At 41.3% G+C, this 23,560-nt stretch overlaps 1 protein-coding gene across 3 annotated transcripts in view; it reads right to left on the bottom strand.

The window, feature by feature from the left end:
• The window catches only part of ccser1 (coiled-coil serine-rich protein 1), a 112,370-nt gene that overhangs the window by 50,340 nt on the left and 38,470 nt on the right, over nt 1–23,560 (bottom strand). For all 3 annotated transcript variants that reach the window (XM_075467791.1, XM_075467792.1, XM_075467793.1), the window contains exons 9-10: nt 12,527–12,604; nt 7,354–7,434 (exon numbers count right to left, since the gene is read on the bottom strand). In XM_075467791.1, the coding sequence (XP_075323906.1) occupies nt 7,354–7,434; nt 12,527–12,604 (159 nt within the window). The remainder of the gene's footprint in view (nt 1–7,353; nt 7,435–12,526; nt 12,605–23,560) is intronic.

Here is a 23,560-nt window from a genome sequence, read left to right on the forward strand (position 1 = left end):
GCAGGGTGAAAGAGGAGCAGTAATAAAAGAGATGATGGAGGGGGTGGGGGTGCGAACTGAGTGGGAAACAGGTGAAAGGCTGATTATGATGCTGAGAATGAGGAAAGCCGGTGTGAACTGATATCCAGGAATGGATGAATAAAGTGCAAAAGAGACGATGATGCTGGAGCGAAAGAATGGCAAGATGGGGAAAAAAGCAAGTTAAGAAGAAGGGCAATAAGCAATAAGGATGACAGGAAAGGGAAAAGATAAATATGAGGCGGAGGGTAAAGGTTTTATGGGCTCGTCAAGAAAGAAAGCAGAGGAAATATGAAGATGGTCAAAGAAATCAGAGCAAAGAAAACAGATGAATACTGTATGTGCTGAAAGTAGGGAAAACAAAAGGCAGGGGCATTTTTAGGGAGTGGCGTGTCAGAGGAAGACAACTGGAAATAATGTCATTCAGAGAAGGGGTGACGGATGGAAGGACAAGAAGTCCAACTGACAAAAAGAGAAGAATGTAAAAAATCTATGTAGGGCAGAAAACTGCATCTCATGCTCCTCCTCTTTCCCTCTATCATGCCTTCTTATTTCTATCCCTAGCAGCACCATTACTCAATAAGGACTAGGCTGTACAAAATGATCCAGTTTACAGGAATAGGAGTCGAAGACCTACATAGTCACACTCAGCAGTGGACCCTCCATCCCTCCTCTGAAACTGGCACAGATGTTGAGAGTATTAGTGATGCAGAATCATGTGATCATAGCTTATTTTACATATTGATTCAGGGTTTCCAGCCATGGGAAGAAGCATGATGCGTCAATTAGGAAATCTCTCCCAACATGGGGTTTGCTGAACATGTTCTGTGTCACAACGGTAGACAACAGTAATAAGTGGACGTAAGTAAAGGATTCTGTTCCCCCGGGCTCACTGGATCAATAACTCTGGACAAAACAACCCCATGAACAAAGACAATGCAAAAGAATCAATGAATGCACAGCTTTTGTTTCCACAAACACGGGGGCAATCATTTTTACATAGATGAAAGGTGACACGTATTAGGGATTTTACTGCAACTGAGAAGGGTCTCTTATGTGAGCGTTAAACTGCTAAGGAGCAGTCACAGAGACCGAAGGACTAAATTCCAATTTTTACCAGTTTTACATTAAAAGCTGTGAACCTAATCCACTTGATGATCAGCTAGTAAAGACTGTGGGCAGTTGAAACTAGTCGGCGGAGTGCTTGCAACTGTATTTTTCTTAATGATGCAATTTAATCACAAGAAAATGGATAAAGTCTACTCAGCAGGTAGTGTTTCACAGCTCCATGGTGCTGAGTCATCCAAGCACACATGACAATTTCTAGACTTATTGGTATTTTTTATTTAATCCAGTTCTAATGTGCCAAACTGTGCCCCTCCAAAACACTATCGGAGGGTAACTTGTTTTGATGGAACCTGTGGCAAACATGCAAGAACGCCTCTAAACCAGCAAACACGTTATTCGTGGACCATTTATCGTGCGGACAACACAAGGCCTGGCTTACATAACGATGCACCTCTTCCTTAAACTTGCCATTGTACGCTGCAGATTTAGAGGCTGTTGTTTGCAGCTCATTGAAGTTCACATTAAGATGGTTAGACCCAGATAGCAAAAGAGAAGGAGAATGTTGTCTTAACTAAGGGACCAAAAGGTGGGGATACATCATCATTTGACCTCTCTTCACAATTGACTAGGATAAATGAGATGACTTAACCATATTTCAACCTTTAACATATTTCCTTATCGCTTACAAATACCGGTTGACTTTATACTATTACACTCCCTGCTGCAATGCTTTTATTTTATGTGAAGCACTTTGAATTGTTTTTTACATGAAATGTGCTATACAAATAAATTTGATTTGATTTATTAACATGTACGTACGTATATATATATATATATATGCCTTTAGACTGGAAAAGAAACATTTTTCACCTTTCACACACAGATATGGACGTGAACTCTAACTAGACCTTTTTCATTTCATTTTCATAAAAAAAAAAAAAACCCACACAGGCTTTTTCTCTGCATGAATATTTCCTTCACACCTCCACAAAATGAGAGACAAAGACGGAAAAATCTGCACAATCTACTCAAATATTTTCTGTATTCAAATATATAATACCGAACGCGCAGACAATGAATGGCCCACAACTATCCGTCTGCTCCTCTCATTCTTTTCAGAAGGGGGATAAGGGATTGGCAGATGGGTGAAGCAAGGAGAGGAGAAGTGAATGAAATGGGAGGCCATAAAGAAAAGTTAAACAAATCTAGTGAGTATATAAAATGACAGAAGAGCGAGAGAAAGAGAGAGAGAGAGAGAGAGATAGACAAAGTGAAAAAGGCTACAAGAGTGAGCTCACCGCCACAAGCTTTTGATTCCCCCCATAAAATGCTCCTTTTAAAAATGCCCATGAAATTAACTTGCTGAAAGAAAGCAATCTCAATCGATTCAATCTGTCTAGAAAAAAAAAAGAAAAGTTTCAAATAGCCCCCATACTTCCAGCTCTAAAGAGGCTCTAAGGGACATAAAATAGCACCTTGCAGTTTTCCTGTCACCTTACCTTCCAAATCTACACTGGCACCGTCATAACCAGAGAAATGTTAAAAGTGTGGAAATAAAAATTGGGTCAGTTTGACCTTTTCTATTTGGCTCACTCTGTACTGCCACTTGTTTCTGGGTGAATAGAGTCTTTATCTGTGGCATTTTTGACAACATGGCAAAATACCATGTTGACATAGTCAAAAATGTTTGGCACATGCAAATTATTTCAATATGCGTCCAGCATACACAGGGTCTCACATTTTAATTATCTTACACATGTTGTATCTGCAGATTAATGCTTTATTTCGATTGATTTTGACTGTGATTTTATATGGTTGCAGTCCTCACCACTTGAAAAGAAGACGTATAGTACAAAAGACACGCATGGCTTGGGTGCACACAGTTCGGCCCACTCACTTCTATACGTGGCTCAGACCGAACATTAACATTTTGAAGGATATCAGTTTCTGAAACACACAGCAGGCAAGAAGCTTAAGAAAAAAGTGAGTGATGTTGCTGGAAAAAATTAACTGTGCGGAGATGTGTGAATGGAAACCCATTCTTTGCTCCAGAGCATAACCGCTGTAAAACAATCGGGGTAAAAAAGGCCCTGTGCCAATCCCACAACTACAATTTTCCATGACCGCTTGCTAACATAACACTCAGACTTGACAGTCACAGAAAATAATGGCTTTACATTTCTCACATCATTGTAGATATGTGAAGATAAGTGTCCTATAACCAACAAGAAAGTGTACGTCCTGGGGTGAAGCCCGCCCCAATTAAACCCCTCTGTAGGATTGAACTGACCTCTGGTAGATGGAAAGGACCGGCCATAACTTGCATAAATAAAGGAAGACAAATTCATTCATGACAGCTGTGACAGTCTTCTGAAATAAGTTGCCATAAATTGGACTGAGAGTCAATGCAAATGTTCATTTAAAAGAACAATGTGGCTGATCAGTCAAGAGGGAGGCATGCGCTCAAGAAATCTGCGTGACTTTTACTTTTCGTGACCTTCCTAAAAGTCAGCAAGACATAAGGCGGCCCTGTTAAAGTAGATTTAAAAAGGAACTCTGCCAAAACTTGGCCTCAAGTAGAATTTCTGTGGGACAGAGTTGGGGCCAAGAGCAGTTCCTGGGACACAGTGTCCAATGCAGGAAAACCAGGGCAGATGTATCCCTGATGAATTCCTAGATGGAGAGAAGAGGAAAAGAGAGGAAAGGAGAGGAGAAGAACACAGAGAGGAGGAGAGGACTAACTTGTTTAGTCTCAGCAATCAGCAAACAAAAGCAGGCAAAGGAGAAAGAGAGGAGGATGAGGGAAAGGAAGACAGCGTTCCACAAAAGAAGGAGAGTGAGTTTGAGGGAGAAAGAATGAGGGATTATGCTCGACCCTGAAAAGTGGTAGAAGCAGTAGAAATAGTTGCCCCACTTGTAGACACACTTTTTCTTGCTCGCTGACTGTCCTCGATGCACTGGGGTAGCTAACCTATATAGGCTTGCTCCATGCAGCATCTCCCACACGCTCTTAGACATACATGAAGACACATTCATTCTCTCTCTCGCTCTCTCTTCCATACACACATGCGTGCACACATGGGGGAGCGGTAAGGAGGGATGCTAAAATCAGGGCACACATGCTGAAAGCCACTGCTGAGTTAAGTCACCTGTGCTGCTAGCCTAGCTTGCTAGCGGGCAGCCAGCTGCTCCTCTAATTAAGAGCCCATCTTCTCGAGGGGCCTGCATATGGAGGGCTCAGTAGCTGGGTGTTGGTCGAATAAAAGATGTACTGCATAAGACAGATAAGGTTACTGTGGTCCTGAATGTTGGAATATTACAAAACATCCAACATATATGAAACACAGTCATAAGAGCGCAGATATAGGACTACTGCTCTACTACAACTTTAGAATGGACCTTTTCAGTATATATGGTATCCTGATATCGCCAATTACCACCTGCAGAGCAGAAGAGACACTTAGTGGCACTTCTTGAATTCAAATGATTACTGTCCAATTAATCATACCACTTCACCGCAGAGAGATGATAGAATTGATTGAATCTTTTCATTTTAAATTCAAATCACACTCAGTGAATGGCTGAAAGCGACAAAGGATGTTTTTTTTGTTTTTTTTTATTAAACGTTCTGGTGGTCCTGGTGAGGAAAATCAAGTTAATTGTCAGAAATTTGTTTTAATGAAAATCTATTCAAATTAATTAGGATGACGTGAAAAAAAGAAAAAAGAATGTAACCTCTCAACACACGCCTAATTCTTTCTCTGAGGTTATTAGCAGGAGAAAAACATCTGGATAGGCAATACGTGACAGAGCAGTTAAAGATAATCTATGCCCCTGTTAATGGCACGACCATACTGATGACTAACTTGAACCATATGAGGCATGAAAATACAGAAAACACACAAAGAGCCATAATAACAACTGAATTATACTGTCTGGGTATAAATATAACCCATTTAACTTAAGATACTTTGACATTTTCAGCAGCATTTTATTGACTTTACTGTTCAAGGCCAGGACTAATGGCTTCTTCACTAAACAAATACGCACACACAGACAGTGACAAATACACTGGCATGCATATAAATTCACACACTAATTCATAGTGCACACACACACTCCCACAACTCTGCTCACTTTAACTTCCAGTACTGACAAGCATGCAATTGCCTGTGGTTGTTCAGGCTACAGAAGAAACACATTAGTCAGTGGTAGCAAATGAAGAACAATGCACACATAGTGTGTGTGTGTGTGTGTGTGTGTGTGTGTGTGTGTGTGTGTGTGTGTGTGTGTGTGTGTGTGTGTGTGTGCGTGTGTGTGTGCATGTGTGAGTTATCTGAGTACAGATAAATAAAAAGTAAAGTGAAGAAAAGAAAAGAAGCGGTGTACAAAAAGGAGCATCAGTACGATGAATGATGATAGGTATGATAAAATTACAGGATTCAGAGCTATGACTTCATTCGGATGAGGCAACAAAGTGGCATTTTTATGAGGCACAGTAAAGATCTGCATTGTCTGCACCTGTTGTGGAGACACACTGTGCATACCTGAAGATGTGAAGGGAGTGTCACTGGCAATGCCGCACTGCTCTGCAGTTTCAGAGTCAAGATTCAGTGCATGTCTGTCTGTCTATCACTCACCTGTTTGGACTTTGGGAAACTTTTTGGTGGATTTTGGCTTTTAACAAAAACTGACGCGTCCAAACTTGTTTTGCTCCTGGCCAGGCAGACTAAACATAAAGAATTCTGCATGTCAAGTTTTACACAGAACTGTAAAAAAGATGCATCCATTCACCTGGTGAACGTCTTTCTCTGCCACCTGGGGATGGCACGCATGCGTTTAGTCTTTAATTTGAGCGGCACACATATTTGAGGCTCAGACACATCCAAACCAAATGCATGATGAAAACACTCAGCAGATCTGTTCAGATCCTGTCACCCAGCAGGATATCGCAAAATAAAAGTCAAAACACTAAACTGTTCCATCCAAGTTCAATACTCTATACAGATTTCAGGTTTATGGTTTGATATTATGACAGAAGGCTTCCTTCAATACCATGCATTAAAAGCAGAATCATAACTATCGATCGAATTGTGTTATTTGATTTCATGGCTAACACATCTGTCTTTCCTCAGGAAATGTTTAAAGTTGCTATTATTGTACCAAGCTCTTACATAAGTGCACCCACCGTTGGCCACACTTTCTGCACATGCGATAGAAAAAGAGGATCATTTTGACTGCTCCTAACTGCTCTTTGCCTGCATTTACAAACCTTGTATTCTCAACAAGTATTTGCAGCTGGTCTCTCCTTCTGTCTGTCTTTGCGATGAGCTCATAGTGGTGAAATAATCATTTTAATTTTGCCGGTAAGTGAGCAATGTAGAACTGACAATTCTATACAATAATTTCACAGAACACTTGGAGAGTGAGATACTTCACTGCTCACCAAAAACCTATTTCTGTTGCCTCCAAATAATGCATTCATTTTGCTCTTGACATTGTATAATTGAACTCAAACACCATCTTTTGTGTGCTTGTGTATCTGTGTGGGTAAGTCAGTGAGTTGTGTGGATATTTTGCACCTATTTACTCACACAATGGAAAAGCTTCTTCCCTTTAACAATGTTTCTTGCCAACTTTATACACAACAGGATAAAATGTTTAAAAGAACCTTTCGGAGCAGAGGAAAAGATGAGGAAGGTGTTTTAAAAGATAGCAAAGGGAGACAAAGAGACAGACCCTAAAACTCTACTCCTGTTTCTGTTGCAGGCAGCCATTTTTAGACAGTCATCCATTAGGTCTGCTGCGTTCCCATACTGTCAGCCTTTGGAAAAGCCAAAGAGGCCATGTCAGCTGAGGGTTTTCGGCAGGCAGGAAGCCACAAAGCACACTTTCTGAACACTATGGGAATTTGGAGCGAGGAGGGGAGAAGCTATAGTATTGGACTATAAAATGAAGCAAAACATCTTTGTGTAGCCTAAGATGGATTGGAGCTTGAGTTCAACTTGAAAAGATACTCTAAATGATACGAAAAAGAAAAAGGTGAGGGTAGAGACCTGGCTGCTGTACTCAGCATGAAATGCTTGATCACAAAATAGATGACGAAGCAAAACAGGAAACAAAGAGCAGAGGTGCTTGAAGTGACCGAATTTAGTAACGTGGAGTCTGCGTCGGGTGTCCGAGAATCAAGTGTGCAATTCCTTGCTTGTGTGTTTTAGTCTAACAGAGCTAAAGAGAGACTGTGAGTGTCGTTTGTGACCATTTTACCTCTTGCCCCGTGTGCTCTGTCTGGGTTGTGCGATCAGTCGTTTGGCAGTCTTTCATCTTCAGAGCGGCTTTGGCACTGTCCTGCACAGAACACAAACACACACCCATCAGCTGTGTCCATATCTCACCAACAAACATCGAAGGCCCGTGCTTTGCCTCAGCTCACAACACGTGGTACTGCTGGTTTCCATGCTTTGGTTGTCATCCAAAAAAAAAGATTTTTTTCTTTAAATTGCAACTTGAAACGGCCTCGACCACCTAGTTCCAGAGGTCATAGAGCAGGACGGAATTGCGAGAACGTTTCTATAGCTAAACATTGGAGCAGGGACCCTCCAAAAAGTGCATAAGCAGAGAGGAATTTATATCTTTTTAAAAAAGTGACAGCTCGAGCTTGCCAACCCGCTAGAAAGGTCCTTCTCGGAGATAATTAATAGGTTTCCTCTGGCAGATTTACCGATGGAAGTGTACAGAGAGAAACACTGGTCCTTTCCTTCAAAATACAGGGCTTTTACCTTGACCAAGAACCTGCCAAATCCTCTGCTTCCTCTACGTGATTATTTTGAAAACACAGGTTGGAAGCCCTTAGAGGAACCCAGCACCATTTCCACTGAGAGCACTTTACGACGATGTCACTAATCATTCTGACACACTTCCCGTATACTGCTCATGGGTTGGAGAACAGGATGTGTTGAACGTTTCAATGCCTATGAAATATGGAGAAATTAATCGACATTGATTTAAATTAATCAACCAAATTAGGACAAGGTGTAAGTATGCGTTTATAGAAAGGAGAATAAAAGAGAAACCGTTTATGTTATCCCTGTAAACCCGCATATGCTGTCCTCTTCAAATCCAGCGAGTGAGGTCACAGCCCGAGTTAAAAAGCTGTTTTCATTAATCACGACTGTCTGCATGAAAAGCAAAAGAGGGCTTTTTTTTCGAGCTAAATGTTGCAGTCGGAGCACCCGCCGAGAGAGAGGAGAACTCATAAAAAGTGACAGCTCGTGATGGCTAGCCAGCTAGAAGGTCCTTCTATGAGATAATTAATAGGTTTGCACTGGCGGATTTACAGGCGGGGGGCAGAATGAGGGGAGCACTGGCTATGAGCTGCCCTTTCCCTCAAACGGTGCACTTTAACTTTGCTGCAGCCGGACAAGTATTCCTTTAAGACTCTCACACACACAATCGCATATCACACACACACACACAAGTCTTACATAAGTGTGCAGCTTCATAAATTTGAACCAATTCCAATGACCTGTGTGCCAAGGGCATATGGTGAAGATAAAAATAAGGTTAAGCTCTTGCGGCAGCAAGGATACTGCCTGGTATCCATTTATATACACAGATATATACATGGACGTACGTTTCATCGTAAAACAACTAACGCAAGCCATTACATGATACCAAATTAAATCCAGATGGTGATAGGAGCTGGAGCATCGCTGTCAAAGAGAAGAAGGTTTATATACATACACGTAATTGCATGATCTTAACTCATTAGTGATATGGGGAAAAATTAAAAAAGAAAAGAGATTAGGGTGATGAGGAAGGAAGATGAGTGCGATTAAACTATAGAGGGAATGCACATGATGCCAAAGCACTTTGAATTGCCCTGTGTATGAATTGTGCTCTATAAATAAAATTGCCTTGCCTTGCCTTGCCTTGCCATTACACATATGACTACCCTCAAGTTACACCCAAGTTACAGCTAGCTCAATGGCCGTGGACTGTTTGACCGGCTGGGGAAACAGAAAAAAATCATCCAAAATGTCGAAGATCTATTGCGCAATTGACAGAAGCAATCGATTGAGAGAGGAGTTGGGTTTTCTTTTTACAAGGCTCTAAAAGGTAAGGAGAATAAAACTGAAGTCCTGCCATTCACAGAGACGACTCAGAAATGTGGATTTGCTGAGAACACCGTGTCCAGTGTCTTTGATTTCCGGATAAAAAGGTTTTCTTGTACAACAGCTCGATGATAAGCTATCAAGCATCTTGCATTTATAGTCTGTGTCCATCAAAGTTTTTGCATTTGATGGCAAAAGCATGCGAACAACACTCCTTTTCAGAGAGGATTTTTGGATGATTGTCACGATCTATGTGTTTCGTGTTTTTCTCTCTAGTTTCAGTTTTGCCAGTTCCCTGACCTTTTTCCTCAGTTCCCTCCTGCCTGGTCATCAGCTCCACTCCCTTCACCTGTGCTCACTTATCCTCAGCTGCACTCATTCACCATCGCCCCCCTCTGTATTTAAACTCCTGGTTTTCTTCATTCTTTGGCAGATCCTCGTTGTTGCTTTTCCATTGTTTTCCCCTGTCAGTTCGTGTTCCTGCTCCTGCATAGTGTTACAGTCTGGTATTGTTATTTCTTAGGGGTGTTTTTTTTTGTTTGTTTTTACAAGTTTAGTTTATGGTGTTCCAGCTTGGCTGCGATTCTTGTTTCAGTTCTCCATTTTTGCCTCCTGCTCCGTGTCTGCACCTGGGTCCTCCATCCTCGCCCCCACTACTGAACCGAGCTAGCCAAGACAACAGTAACGGGTATATTCTGCAAGTGAAATATCTACAGACGTTGTGATGGATGATTTAATTACACCTGTCACCTGCCTTTGTAATCCTGATCCCCTGGTTCGCATGTCATGTCAATGTTATAAACCGAGGGGGTAACGGGTTAAAGTTCATTACAGACCACAATAAAGAAGCAAGAAGTGTAACCCTAAAACATTTCAACTATCTCACCTGTCAAAACTGTGCTCACGTATAACATGAGCTGCAGAGTGGAGCCAAACAGAATGACAACATGGGACTTTGCCATCTTAATTCCGTGAACAAATCCTTCTTTGAAGTTCAAACGGACATCCAGACTTTTACATTTTTTCGGGCTTCGCTTTGTGAATTTTCCTGGCGTAGAAACAAAGTATATATAAACGTCAGGAAAAACACTAATTCTGGCCAGATATTAGTGTCCATGGTCTGCAAACTCTTTAGTTGGTCGCCAGGAACCCAGTCGAGACCTCACAGCCTTTAATTTAAGATGATATCGATTTGTAATTCTCCCGATGCCACAAATAGCAGCGGCAGCCATGCTGTATGTTTTGCCACTCAGGGGGCTGTCAATTCAAGCGCTATGGACATGTCTAGATAGAACACTGATGTAGGTGCACTCCCTCTAAATCCACTGAGAGGCAATAAATAAGTGTGATGATCCCTTCATCCATCTATCCATCAGCTATGACAGGTCATCTGACCACAGCTAACATGCACAAGCCAGGAAATCCCCAAAATATAATACAAAGCATAAAAACAGGGATGATACTGAAGCCAAAGAAACCTGACACTGTTTGCCATTGATGGGCAGCCCACCTTTTCTTAGACTGTCAAGAAATCTGGTAGGTATTAAGGTGGTCAACAGGTGGTCAATACTGCAGGCAAGATATTCCATATCAGTGACACGTATGATTTAGAAAAGAGCTCCATAATTCTCTAAATTCCTTTTCACTCCCACTCAGGTGTTCAGACAGTGTCTCCAGAGGAAGAGCGCTAAGTAATTCGTTACACAACACAGAGCTGCAGGGGACTCAGACTCAACTCATTTAGGTAATATACATTTACTTGTAAGCAACAAAATTTTTTCCAGATGGTTAAACTCAAATTTGTTCAGGTCTAATTTGCCTTCGTAGACGTTAGGGGTGAGGGGGGGTCGTATATATATGTGTATATATATGTATATACACACACATACATAATATGCATTTATATTCAGATGGAAATTTGAATTAATTTTCAAAGATAAGTCCCAAAAGAAAAGTCCCAAAACAACGCGTACAGAAAGCAGAATTATACTTCCACACTGCGAACACTGATACTAATACAGATTTCCTCAGATTCAGTGATAACGCCACATGAGTTGCATGGAGCGTTCGATGCAGGCAATTGAGGAAGAAAAGAGAGGACAGGTGCTGCTGACGGGAAGATAAGAGCGATGATGGGAGGAGACGAAAGAGTGGAAATAAAGTGCCAAAAAGTGATGAAACAAACAGATGCCTTATGAGAATCAAGTCAGTGGGTCGTACTGGCAACTCTCACAATGCCGCTATAACACTAGCACATTATTCTCCTACGGCCTGGCATTATGTCTGCATTCCATTACTTTGAAAGAACAGGTGACAAATTACAGACATGTGGATGACAAATGATGAAAGATTTTTGCTCCACGGAGCATTTCTGCAGATGTTCCATGAATCAAGCTTCAAAAAACGCTGGAAAAAGTAATGACAAGACAATATATCTTTCGTTTACATCTCCATATTTCATGAGTATGGTGTGGATATTCAACGTGGAGATAACTCTTTGCCTCCCATCCTTGTCTTTAAAGGCACTTTTCAAATAATATGTACTGCTCTTTTCTCTGGACTGGAGTCCTTATTCTTAAGTTATTAAACTATGTTGGCATGAACAAGCAAATTAACATAAACAAAGAAAAGAAAAAGACCGGTTCACTGATGCCGTGCCTTGAGACACTGACGGTATGACTTAAAGCTCATCCTAACGTCACTGTCACGCTTGTTTCCTGTTTCTTTATTAAGGTCATTCTGTTCCTGTCATTCTCTCCTCTGCAGCACGGACCGTACACGAAGGAGGAAAAACTGACTGAAATGCTGCTATAAAAATGTTCTCGGTTGCCTGAAATGTTTTATTGATCTAACGAATAGGTTTTAATTGCTTTGAAAGATGCGCGCTTCAAATGTCTTTAATTCATTTCCCTAAAACTGATGATATGAAAACATTTCAGATGTTTTTTATTATTCATTTCTCAAAGTTGAGAAGAAGACCAGAAGGATGAAATATAAATAGATAAGCACCTTCTAAAAAAATGTCTTCACTAGATTCATTCAGAATGCTCATTGCAGAAGAACCGTCACGCATATATTATAGTCAATGTTGGCACAGTTAACCTTCCTGCTATCAATGCCAGAGAGCAACTGCAATTTAATACCACTTCCTATGTCAGGAAGACAAAATGAAGTAATTTTTTCAGTATCAACCGAGAAAGATGAGGCAAAAAATTTCCTGGGTCAGACATCATGAAAAATACAGATGTTGTTCTGCATTCCATCTATAATCTGACAAAAGCCACCGACGCCCAAATGAACATGTATGGTTCGTGAGTGCATCTTACCAGTTCACTCTGGAGTCTGAGAATCAGCTCATCTTTCTCTCTCACTTGTTGCAGCAAAGTGTCCTCTCTGCTGAGATCCTAAACACAAGGAACAAGTCACCATGTTTAATTTTCCTCTGAGGGAACACGTTCCCACAAAAAAGCACACATCAAGCCAAAGACGTAACGACGTACAACAGTGTTTGTTTAGAGCTATCACTGAGAGTTGGTATGTTTGCAAGCATTTTGTTTGTATTCATGAGGCATGTGCATAAAATAAAGTTGTCATTTTGTGCATGTTGCAGGACTGCGCTCCCTTCCTCCCTCTCCATCTCTGTGATAAACTTGTTGTGTCCTATGGCAGCACCCTCGAGCACAGATCGCTTTAATGTGACCTTGTGTTGTCAAGGGATATTACTGTAGGGATGATGGAGCTACGCAGAAAGAGGACATAGAGTACAGATTAATAATAACCCTAATAAAAATAACTTCATTCTTGCAGCGCCTATCACGACAAGCAACAAAATGTCTGCCCGCCTCTTTTTCACTGCCGTGGTTTTGTAACACGAAGACCTCTTTCCGAGCAAGGTAACAGGAACAAGTTAAACTTCCATTGGAATTCAAAAACTGATGCAGACACAGAGCAACAAAGTGAGAGATAGTTAGCGGAACAAAAATAACAGACGGTCATTACCTCACCAAGGACATAAAAGCAGAGGAGAGAAGAGGGGCAAGATAACAGGAGGAAAATGAAGGGGAAAATGTACAGAAAGGGGGACACTGACAGAGGGAAGGAGAGGACATAGAAGGCCTGAGGCTAAGCATGACGGTCTATAACTACAGGGAGCTATCTCGCGAAAGGACACGCTGAGAGTCAGAGAAAGACGGTGGGGAACCACACGGCTGCACGACCATCCTTTAAATGACCTCACTGATGTAAAAACAGACAGCTAGCCTGACACCTTTCCTCTAGGTACATCAGAATTCAGCAAAGTAAAAATGTAACCTGTGCAGTGCATGATTGCAGTGCATAATTACAGAGCACCCAAGAGATCATGCGGTAGGGGAAAAAAAAAAAAAAAAAAAGTTCTGTGAAATCCGCACGAAAAGGATGGCTAATACAACACGTGCCCACAGATTCAAATTCCTCACCTTCAGCGCACTGAATCTAAAATATGAGGAGAGTGCGATCCATCTGCAGTGACACCTTTAAAGTAGGAAGTTAACGTGATGCATGTTGGTTGCTTGGAGTGCTCAGTGCATGAGTGAGCGATCATTAGTGTTGTGAAGGCAATGGATAAACAGAAATGAAAAAAAGGGGCATCACTAAAAAGAACTGAGGATTGTTATATTACAGCCACGTAGAAGAAACCTCTGGAGCTTATTGTTGGGGAAGTTCATTCACCTACAGCCAAGAGAGGGTATTGTGGGTAAGCGTTGATTAAAAAGAGACTCAGAAAAGACCAGCGTCTTATCATGGAGCACGGATAAAATGTTGTGTTCCACGTACTTGGGTTCAATTTTTTCGGGGTTGCGTGGCTGGAGAACAGCATCGTTGGAAGATGTATGCAACGGTGTGAGAGGAAGAAGAATGGGCTACTAGAAAAGGAGAACAACTGGATAAAAATATGTCCAAACAACTACAACAATCTGGCATGCGTCTGCGGCAGCACACTGACTCTCAAAGTGGGAGTTTCTTTGAGTGTTTCTTTTTTCATCTCTCTGCTGCTGATTGTGGGTCTGTATGAGGCCAGAGGAGTCTGGTTCGTGGTTTTTGGTTTTATTCGTTGAGTTTGCTGGGCTTTGGATTTGGGGCCGGCTGAATCCGACAGCCCACTGCGGGGTCGTTTTGAGACCTTCTTCTTATTTGTTTGCTTTAGCCAGAGCTCCTTTCCTCGTTGCCTGAGTTTGTTGTATTGTATTGTTTTGTTGTATTTCATATTCCATCAGTTCCTTTCTAACGAATGTCAAGGGATGAGACTAAATAAACAACAGGAGAAACTTGTGCGTTTTCCCCTGTAAAATTTTGTAACTCTAGAAACCTGACGAATAACTGCATAAAGTTTGCAGTCCCCCAAATTCTGACAGTGGAAAGAGAAACGGTGGTCGGATGCAGTTCAACTGGAAAGCATTTGAGAAGGTTTCTGTTTGTCTCATCTAGCCGTGACTATACAAGTAAACACTTTCCACGCAAACTTGACAGCTACCAAGAAAGTAAGTAGCCACTTTCCATGAATCCCGAATGCCAACATAATAAAAATTGTTTTGCTTTCTGTCCTCCTCGTTTTACACATCTAAATGATGATTAAGCGTGTTTACCTTAGCAATAGATAATGGTTTAAAAAGGAACTAATTAAAAGCTCTCCTATCTGCTTCCATGGTGATAAAACCTACAAAATGTGTTTTCCACTTCGTGATGGGAAAACAATTAACTAAAACAAAACCCAGCGGTGTTGAATCACAATAGCACCCCGTTTCTCTGCCTTAACAGGAGAGATAAAGTTATTTATAGATAATAAGGATAATTTTTTTTCTACTGCCAGAGCATGCAGCCCAAAACTGACAGGCATGAGGTTTGGGTGGGACTGAAAAATCAGTAACTTGCTGTGACAATTACTACTTTAGTCAGCCTCACCTGAATAGAAATGAAGGCTGTACTAAATGAGCTGTCTGGCTACCACCATGCAAGGGGTATCTTTCTGTACTGCGTGTGCATGTATATGTGTGTGTGTGTGTGTGTGTGTGTGTGTGTGTGTGTGTGTGTGTGTGTGTGTGTGTGTGTGTGTGTGTGTGTGCATGCATCACTGTTTATGTTAATTTGTCCAAATGTTCAGAAGAGGCTTGTTACCAAATCCATGAAAACATAACTGACCTGCTTGGTTTTTTTTGCAGGTCAACAAATAAAAAACACCTCAAGTGGGAAGATGAAGAAAGAGAACAACAGGCTATGCACAGGTCACTTGGCATGTGTATGTCAATATACATGAACTTTTGTAACCTTGTGGCCATTTGGTTCAAATACCCATTGCTTGATCACGCACCGCCCCGCAAAAGAATCATTTAGAGTAAGAAGGGCATCAACAAACCAAACATTAAAATGAGAATGTTTACTCTGGCACTGAACGATGCGCAGAAAAGGGCATTAAGCCTCCCATCAGGTGGCATTCCAACCAATTCTTCAAGGCAGAATTGAATGGAGGAAGCAATGGAAGAAAAGTGGGGCATGCGAATTCATTTCTAATGTGATTGGGATGGCCTCAGTAGGGATAAATCTGATCAAAATCATTGGAGTGCATCCACTTTTGTAAAGCGATGTGCCTCAGAATAGAGGTTGAGGCCTCTTCATGCCTGCAATCAGTAACCAGTTGAAGGGGTACAGGGATGAATTTCCATTTCCCTTGTGGGCAAAAATGATTCACTTTTGTCAGATTTTTATTTCTTTTTTACAAACATACCCTCAAGAAAAGGTGAGGATTCTTTATCTATTAATTCAACGACCATCCACTGCACCTCAATTTGGAAAGAAATGCCTACTCCTTTGTTATCTTTATATCAATTTATTCGACATTTACATTTTCACCTCTTAAACCACAAGTGCTTGTGACATAAAGGGCTTAAGGGGACATCTCACTACGTTCAAAGCCGCCTTCATACCCTACTTGGAAAAAGTAGTCCCTCATCATCACTTCCTTTTAAACGGGATGACAAGGCGTTGAGAGGTGTCAAAGAAACGGACACAAAAAGAGCACAAAACAATAAAGCAAATCAGGAAAGCTTTTGCTTTGAACTGCTGCTTTAAGGTGGTGGCAGTATCAACGGAGATGAAGCTCGCAGGGAAGCAGTTCCAGTGTTGTGAGCAGGTGTTTCTAAAGCTCAATCGACTTTAGCTTCGAATGTAGTCAAACATTCATGGTGACGCAAAAGAAACACCACTCCAGGAGTAGCATAAACAACCAGGAAGTCGAATTGTAGGCAGAGGTCCGAGAATGCAGAGTCTTGTGTATGATCTCAAGAAAAGAGATCTACAGTCAGACGTGCACTTTGACAGAGCGATAGACAGAGCAAAAATTAACTTCGGTATGTGTTTGGAGTACATGATGTAGTCAGAGTAGTACTGAATTAAGTCCACTGCAACAAATGTATGATTTTCGGTGCTTGGCTAATGGTCATTATTGGCTGATTTAAGCCAAATTAGGAACCTCTCGTAGGCTATTCATAAATGTTGTTTATACTCACTCTACTTGCTGTGTATGGAATGGATGTGCTCATCTCATATTATCATGTGAATAGACTCTAGGTCTTTGTGATGGGAATATAACCATCATTCTGTTCTTATCTCTAGCATCTCACATTGCATTTCTATTCATAAACGTGTGAAAAGGAATCACTGGCAATCACACAGATATGTGCACAAACAGATGTAGCATAAAGCTCTCCATTTCTTTATGTACTTGTCTAATATTTGTCGAATTTGTCAAATGTCAGCAAGTTACAATTTGAAAATACTGCTGTGAGGATATCAACCATACGTAGAGAATTTAATCACATCATCTATGTTCTTACTAAAGTGCGCTCGTCCTCTGAACATACTGTACTGGAGCAGATTTTATGATTCAGCTTCTTATTAATATTACACAGACTGCACCCTTATACCTATCACCTCTAATAACTCCTCATATACTTGTAAGACCTTTAAGATGATAAAATACAGAGCTCCGGACGACCCCAAAATGAAAAGAGAAAGAAAAAAAAACATCAGCAGCAACTTTTTCTTGTGAGATGCTTCTTCTCTTGGAATCTTCTACAGAATTGCGCTGTTCGCTCAGAAATGTCTAGAAAATAGGCTTCAGCCCCATTAGTTTTCAACCAAGCGCATCAACGCAGATATCCATCTTTTGCGAACAAAGTTATGTTTATGCACCGAATGTACAACTGTATATGGGTGCTTTTCTATTCTATTTTCTATTCTTTGGACATTCAGATTCACATTTCTTTTCATCAGCACACAAGCAGACAGAAAAAGTTCCCTGTCAAACCAATAATGCTGTGTTGATGCCAGATATATTGCCAACTGCTTCGACATGCAGAAATGTAGCAATAGCCACCTTACAGTTGGGTCAACAAGCAATAAATGCGGTACAGAGGACAATAAAAATGAGGCAGTGGACTGGACTTCTACTTAATTTCCTCTTGCTCATGTAAGAACTCACAGACAAATCTTCACGACTATACTCAATTGGATGCAACTCAAAATCCAAATGGGGGCCGAAACCAAAACCTTGTTCATAGCTAGCGTTGACGTGTGCCTTGAGTGGCCTTTTGTCCAGGAGGACAGCTCTGAATGCATCAGTTCACACCAGAATAAATGCACGAATAATGATCAGGTCTCCAATCCTGTTGCAGCTTACAAAAAATGACCCCCCCCAAAACTTACAAGACTTCACCTTAACAGATATACTCTTACTCTGCATTTACTTTGCACCTCTTTACATGTTCTTCCTGCACTCACACAGATTTAGTACTTAATCTGTATGCCAAGGATTCACACAGTACGGAAGCCTGACTGTTGTTCCTCACTTGTCCGTCACTCTGAATAACAATGTCTGCCAAATGACAACATATAAATGCATTTGTAAAGGTACTCATGTATAATTACATGTCGATGTGTCTGAGTGAATCTGGGCTCCTCTGAAACTTAAAAGCACAGCTTACCAAGCTGCTGAGCTTCATTTAAAATGACAGGAAACATATAACTCCTGGGAAAATACCAGACAGTGTTTATGTAGAGGCCGAATGTAAATATAGAGGATGTGAAAAAGTGTTCTACTACTTTTTACTCTTTTTACCCAATGAGGAAAAAAAATAGAACACTGACATATGATGGTTTAAAACTCTGGGGGGGAAAAACTTTTTAGGCAGATCAATCAAACTTGTCTTTCTGCAACCAGCCCAAGGCTGAGAAGGCTTTATAAGATGCTCGGCTAATGAATAATTTAAGGAGGTCTATTCAAATTTCACTGATAAGGTTTTGATTGTATATTAAGTGGATTTCGAGAAACACTGCCTAATAATAAAAAAAAAATTTTTTTTAAAAGGAGCCCAAATTTAAAGAAGATATGGAATTCAGGGCATCGAATCCTGGGAACTCTTCTAATCAAATCACAGTCTCTTTCGCCCATCACGACACTTCAGTTTGTGGCAGTGAGCGTGAGAAGCCGCCTGATCCCAGCTTTTGGCGTAAGGCTCAGACGAGGGAGAGAAACCGCGCTTGAAGAAAATGTTATCTGGAAAGAGACAGTCAAACAAGACTCTGAGATGGAGAGTGAAAAAGACCAAGGATCGTGTCAGCCTGTTTTATTCTACAGCTTGACTTTTTTATTGTACACTGTGTGTGTGTGTGTGTGTGTGTGTGTGTGTGTGTGTGTGTGTGTGTGTGTTACCACGACAGCCCGTGTTTTACTCGAATGCCAGAGTTTGTTTTGTGTTCAAATAAAACTTCAATACCTCCATGTTTTGCTACAGGCACTCACTGCTTTTGCCGTGTCATCTTGTGCATCGCTGTGAGGAGCTGTCTATAATTAAAAATTCAGTCACTAGAATGATACATTATTCATTTCTAATTATGCAGCATCTGACACAATGATAAACGTTTCACTATAAAAGGAAGATATTCGTGTCTGCTGTCTGCTGAAACAAGGATGAAAGTACACAAATGTCAGTTCGACATTGTTGATACTAAAGTTCCAGACTTTTTTTTTTTTTTTTTATCAACACACTGTTGCTTGGAATATACCTCTGCCAGCAGCTTGAGCGTGGTTTTCTCGTTCTTTCTTCTCAAATACTGTAAAGCACTTTAACTGGGACAAAAAAAAATCGTGTCATATGCGTCGGGTTTAAATTAAACTAGGGCGCACTGTGACACCGCAGCCTCTCAGGTGGCTACCGTAGATTATTTTTACACCCACAGAGTCGTTTTCTGGAGTGCCAGGACAAACTCTTCCTCCCACCCTCCCTCTTTTTTTCTTCAGCTTTCATCCCATTATTCTCCACCTCCTTCGACATCAAACCGTTCCTCCGTTTTCGCCCTCCCTCACTTTCTCCTGTGCTCTTTAAATCAGTTTTGCCTCTTTTTCTCTTGTCTAAGGTAATGGAATCAAACTGAAAGGCACGTACATTTGACAAGTATAGCTCCCATACCCTCTCCAGAGCCTCACTCCCTCAAGTTTTCCTCAGTATTTTGTACTGTCAAATAATGTGTTATTCTCAGGATTGCAAGTTTATCCTCATATTTAGTTTCAACTCATGCAACATGCTCTCTCCATCTTTATGGGTTTTTTTCTGTGCATTGGGCTCTGTCAAGGGTTAGCCTTTGCCTCTTTCTGCCTCCCGTCTAAGCTCAGTCCGTTCAGCTGTGGCTGTTCTCTTCCCGCTTTTTAATCTCCGAGTTTCTCTCTTGGTTACATGTGAACAAATATGTGAATAAATAATGAATTATAAACTAAATAAATGAATTAATGCAAAAAATACATATGCATAAGTTGCATTCTTGTCAACATCAAACAGAAATGAAAGCCGGTAATTTTTAGACATCTGATCATAAACTATAGGCAATGACTGTGCATGAGGCAGGAGTGTCAGAGTGTCTCTTTTTTATTCCCTCTCTGACCGACCTGTTGACGTAACAAAGCACAATAAGGACACTCTGTAGGTGCACAAAGCTGTGTTACAGGTGCTGCTGCCTGCTCCTCTCTGCCACTGACTCTACACATAACAAGCAGGGAGGTGTGCCTGTGTCACAGGTCACAGGGCAGGATTGGAGACTGTGACAGTCGGCAGGTGTCAAATCTTCAACACATAACAGAGACTTAGAGTGGATCTGCAGTGTGATAAGTCCTCAGGAAACATTGCCTGAGTAGAGATTCTATGTGTATTCACAAGGTCAAAAATCAACCTCCTTGTTTATTTCAAACAAGCCGTGTGAGACGATGATTGACAAGCTACAGCACATAGATTTGGAGGGGAGCCAAACATGGCAACCATGGAAAGGTTTAGGTGTCTCCACCAAATGCAGTGTGTTCACACTTCAGTGAAGTCTGGAAAAAAAATCTGTGGCTCACTATGCCCTCCCTCTTCCATTGCTCCCCGGTGTGCTCCTTTACAATACAAATACAAACAAAAATTGCAAAAACAAAAAACAAAAACTACCCTGTAAATGTGTTATTCGAAGATCAGCCTCAGGATCTTTCACGTCTAGTCTGCAGAATATATCTGTGGTTTAGACAGTTTGATTGGAGCATTTGTCTTTTTTGTTCCTAATGAAAACTCTCCATCTGATCCCACTTTCTCTCTCATGACCACCTCTTCTGTCTGTTCATATTCATATTTGAAGAAAGTTTAAGCCTAAGCGGCTGCATTCATGCTGTGGCCCACCCTACATTTTTAATTTTTCCTTATCATCCAGCTGCCACTGATACTCCATGTAGGTCAGTAAGGAGGGCAGCCTCTTTCTCTCTGTCTCACACACACACACATACACACACACACACACACACACACACACACACACACACACACACACACACACTCACACACTCACACACACACACTCACACACACACAAACTAATCCACTGCGACAATCCCAAGGAAACAACATGTCCGCATGTTGTCATTTTCAATATAACACATACCAGCACACAACACAGATACCAGTGCACTCACACATCCTTAGGGCAGATGTACTGTATTTTACAGGCTTTTTTTCATAGAATGACTGGTCCTGCGACTTAAATATGAAAATATATATAATTTAACATGTTTTTAAATTTTAATTCATACTGACTGACATGAACCAAGGAGTAAACATAGCCATCTACAGCCGCGAGAGGACACGCTTGGCTTGTGACAACTATATATGCTGCTCCTGTACCACTGAAACATTAACTTAAAGACAACTGAGAAAGACTGAACACAAACTAAATGCCGCCAAAAACAAAGTCCTATTCTGCAGATTACAAAATGCAGGTAGTAAAATATGCAGCCAAAAACGGTAATCGAGCAGCAGAAAGACAGTTGGAGTGAGTGAGAAACTTGTGAGGGACTGGCGGAAAGCAGAGGTTAATTTTAGTGCCGTGAAGAAAAGAAAGAAAGCTGATCGCGGGCTGAAAGCAAGATGGCCAGAGCTGGAGGGACGAGTCCACAGGTGGGTAATTGAACAACGTACTGCCGTTACGTTTCCACGCCCTGGCACTTGCCGAGGAGATGAATGTAAATGACTTTGCAGGTGAGCCTTCTTGGTGTTACCAACGCAACCGCCTCTCTGTCAGAGCACGGACAACGGTGAGTCAGAAACTGCCGGCAGACTTCCAAGCCAGGGTCAACAGTTTCCGTGAGTTCATTGAAAAGCAGGTAACTGAACACAACGTGTCACCGGATCATATTATCAACATGGACGAGGTCCCCCTCACGGAAATAACTTGCCTTTCCAGGTTAAATGTCTCATCTTGGTCTTGGATTGTGTGAAATAAATTTCTAAATAAATGCCACTTTTCTCCGGAAAATACGGTACACTCAATAAAAAGCCGTACTAAGTATTTCCTGGCAGCGTATGTGTGTGCTGAAACACCTGAAGGAAATGCAATACCGTGCAATGCAACAAAAAAAAAAGAAGCATCACAGAGTTGGGACTACTGTGTGCTCGCTCCTCTGACAGTCTAACGAAACTCTGCAGCGACCTAACTATGTCTCAGGGAGAAGCTTTCCAAATGCCCTCCCTTGGTAGACTTAAACCCAGCTCTCACACTGACATGCTAGTAGACACTTCAGTTGCTGCTCACACACATGCTCCCTACAGAGATTAATAAATCTTATCCAGATCGCACAGCTCTGATTGACTTGGTTGAGAGAGGGCGTCTGGAGCCTGTCAAGGCAGGCAGTGCACTTTGCCCCTCTCTCTTTCAATTTATACCCTCCCTCTCTGACTTTTCATTACTCATTTCACAACCCTTTTCTTTTATATCCCCCCTCCACGTCACACGTGATGCCGCAGTACCGCTATCTTTCTTCCTATTTGATCTCCTCGTGATTTATTAGGAGCTGGTGTGGAAAAAAGGCCGTTAATTGTTAAGATAAGGCTGAAATTGAAGGATGCACGCGGATCAAAGGAGGATTAAGTTTCATATTCCTAATCACAGACAGACTGCTGTGCTCTTTTTTACTTCACCCGCTCCAAGTGATATTGTGGCTCATGTGAGTGTGTGGTGGCTGCGTAAAAGCACGACAACGGATGTCAAGAAAAACATTTTGTACTCTGTGGATAAATTGGGGAGGGGGGAAAAAAGGACTTTGGTGAAATGCCTCACTGTTTTATGGAAGGTGGTCGAACCAAAGTTTGAGGGATACATTTGTGAACAAAAGAAGGGCACGGGTCTGTGGATCCGCTCCCCAAGAAACAAAATATAATTACCGTTAGTGAGTTCAGGCTCAACAAACGAATCAACTGCAGTAGCGGAATGCAAAGAATTAGTTTCACTCAAGTACAAAAGTGGATTGCCGGAGTTTGTCACGTTTCTTATTATCATAATTCATTCTTTTTCCATTTTCCTGGCTTCAAACCAGGGGTGACAAAGCCTTTTCAGTGGCTGCTCCTAAATTATGGAACAGTCTGCCTCTTCATATCAGAGCTGCTCAGACACTGTCAGGTCAAGTCCCTACTTAAGAGTCATTTCTTTGCAGTGGCTTTTCAACACAGTTGAACACATTTATCTTGACCTTTTTTGTATTTCGATTCCGTTTATGTTTTATTCCCATTGGACGTTATTTGTTTTCAGACTGTACAGCACTTTGGGCAACTGAGGCTGTTGTTAATGTGCTTGTTTTTTTTTTCCTACAGATCTAATTGTATGGAGAAAAGAGATTAGATGCTTTGTTTTGTGAACGAAAAAAATTGCATCTTTCAAGCAAAATGTCCGAGCTCCACCTTCTATAATCTGTGCATTTACTCCTTTCTTCCTTTGAATATATTGGTAATTTAGACACTTTAGAGGTTTGCAGCAAA

Source organism: Odontesthes bonariensis, chromosome 6 (assembly GCF_027942865.1).
Source record: "Odontesthes bonariensis isolate fOdoBon6 chromosome 6, fOdoBon6.hap1, whole genome shotgun sequence".
NCBI lineage: Eukaryota > Metazoa > Chordata > Actinopteri > Atheriniformes > Atherinopsidae > Odontesthes > Odontesthes bonariensis.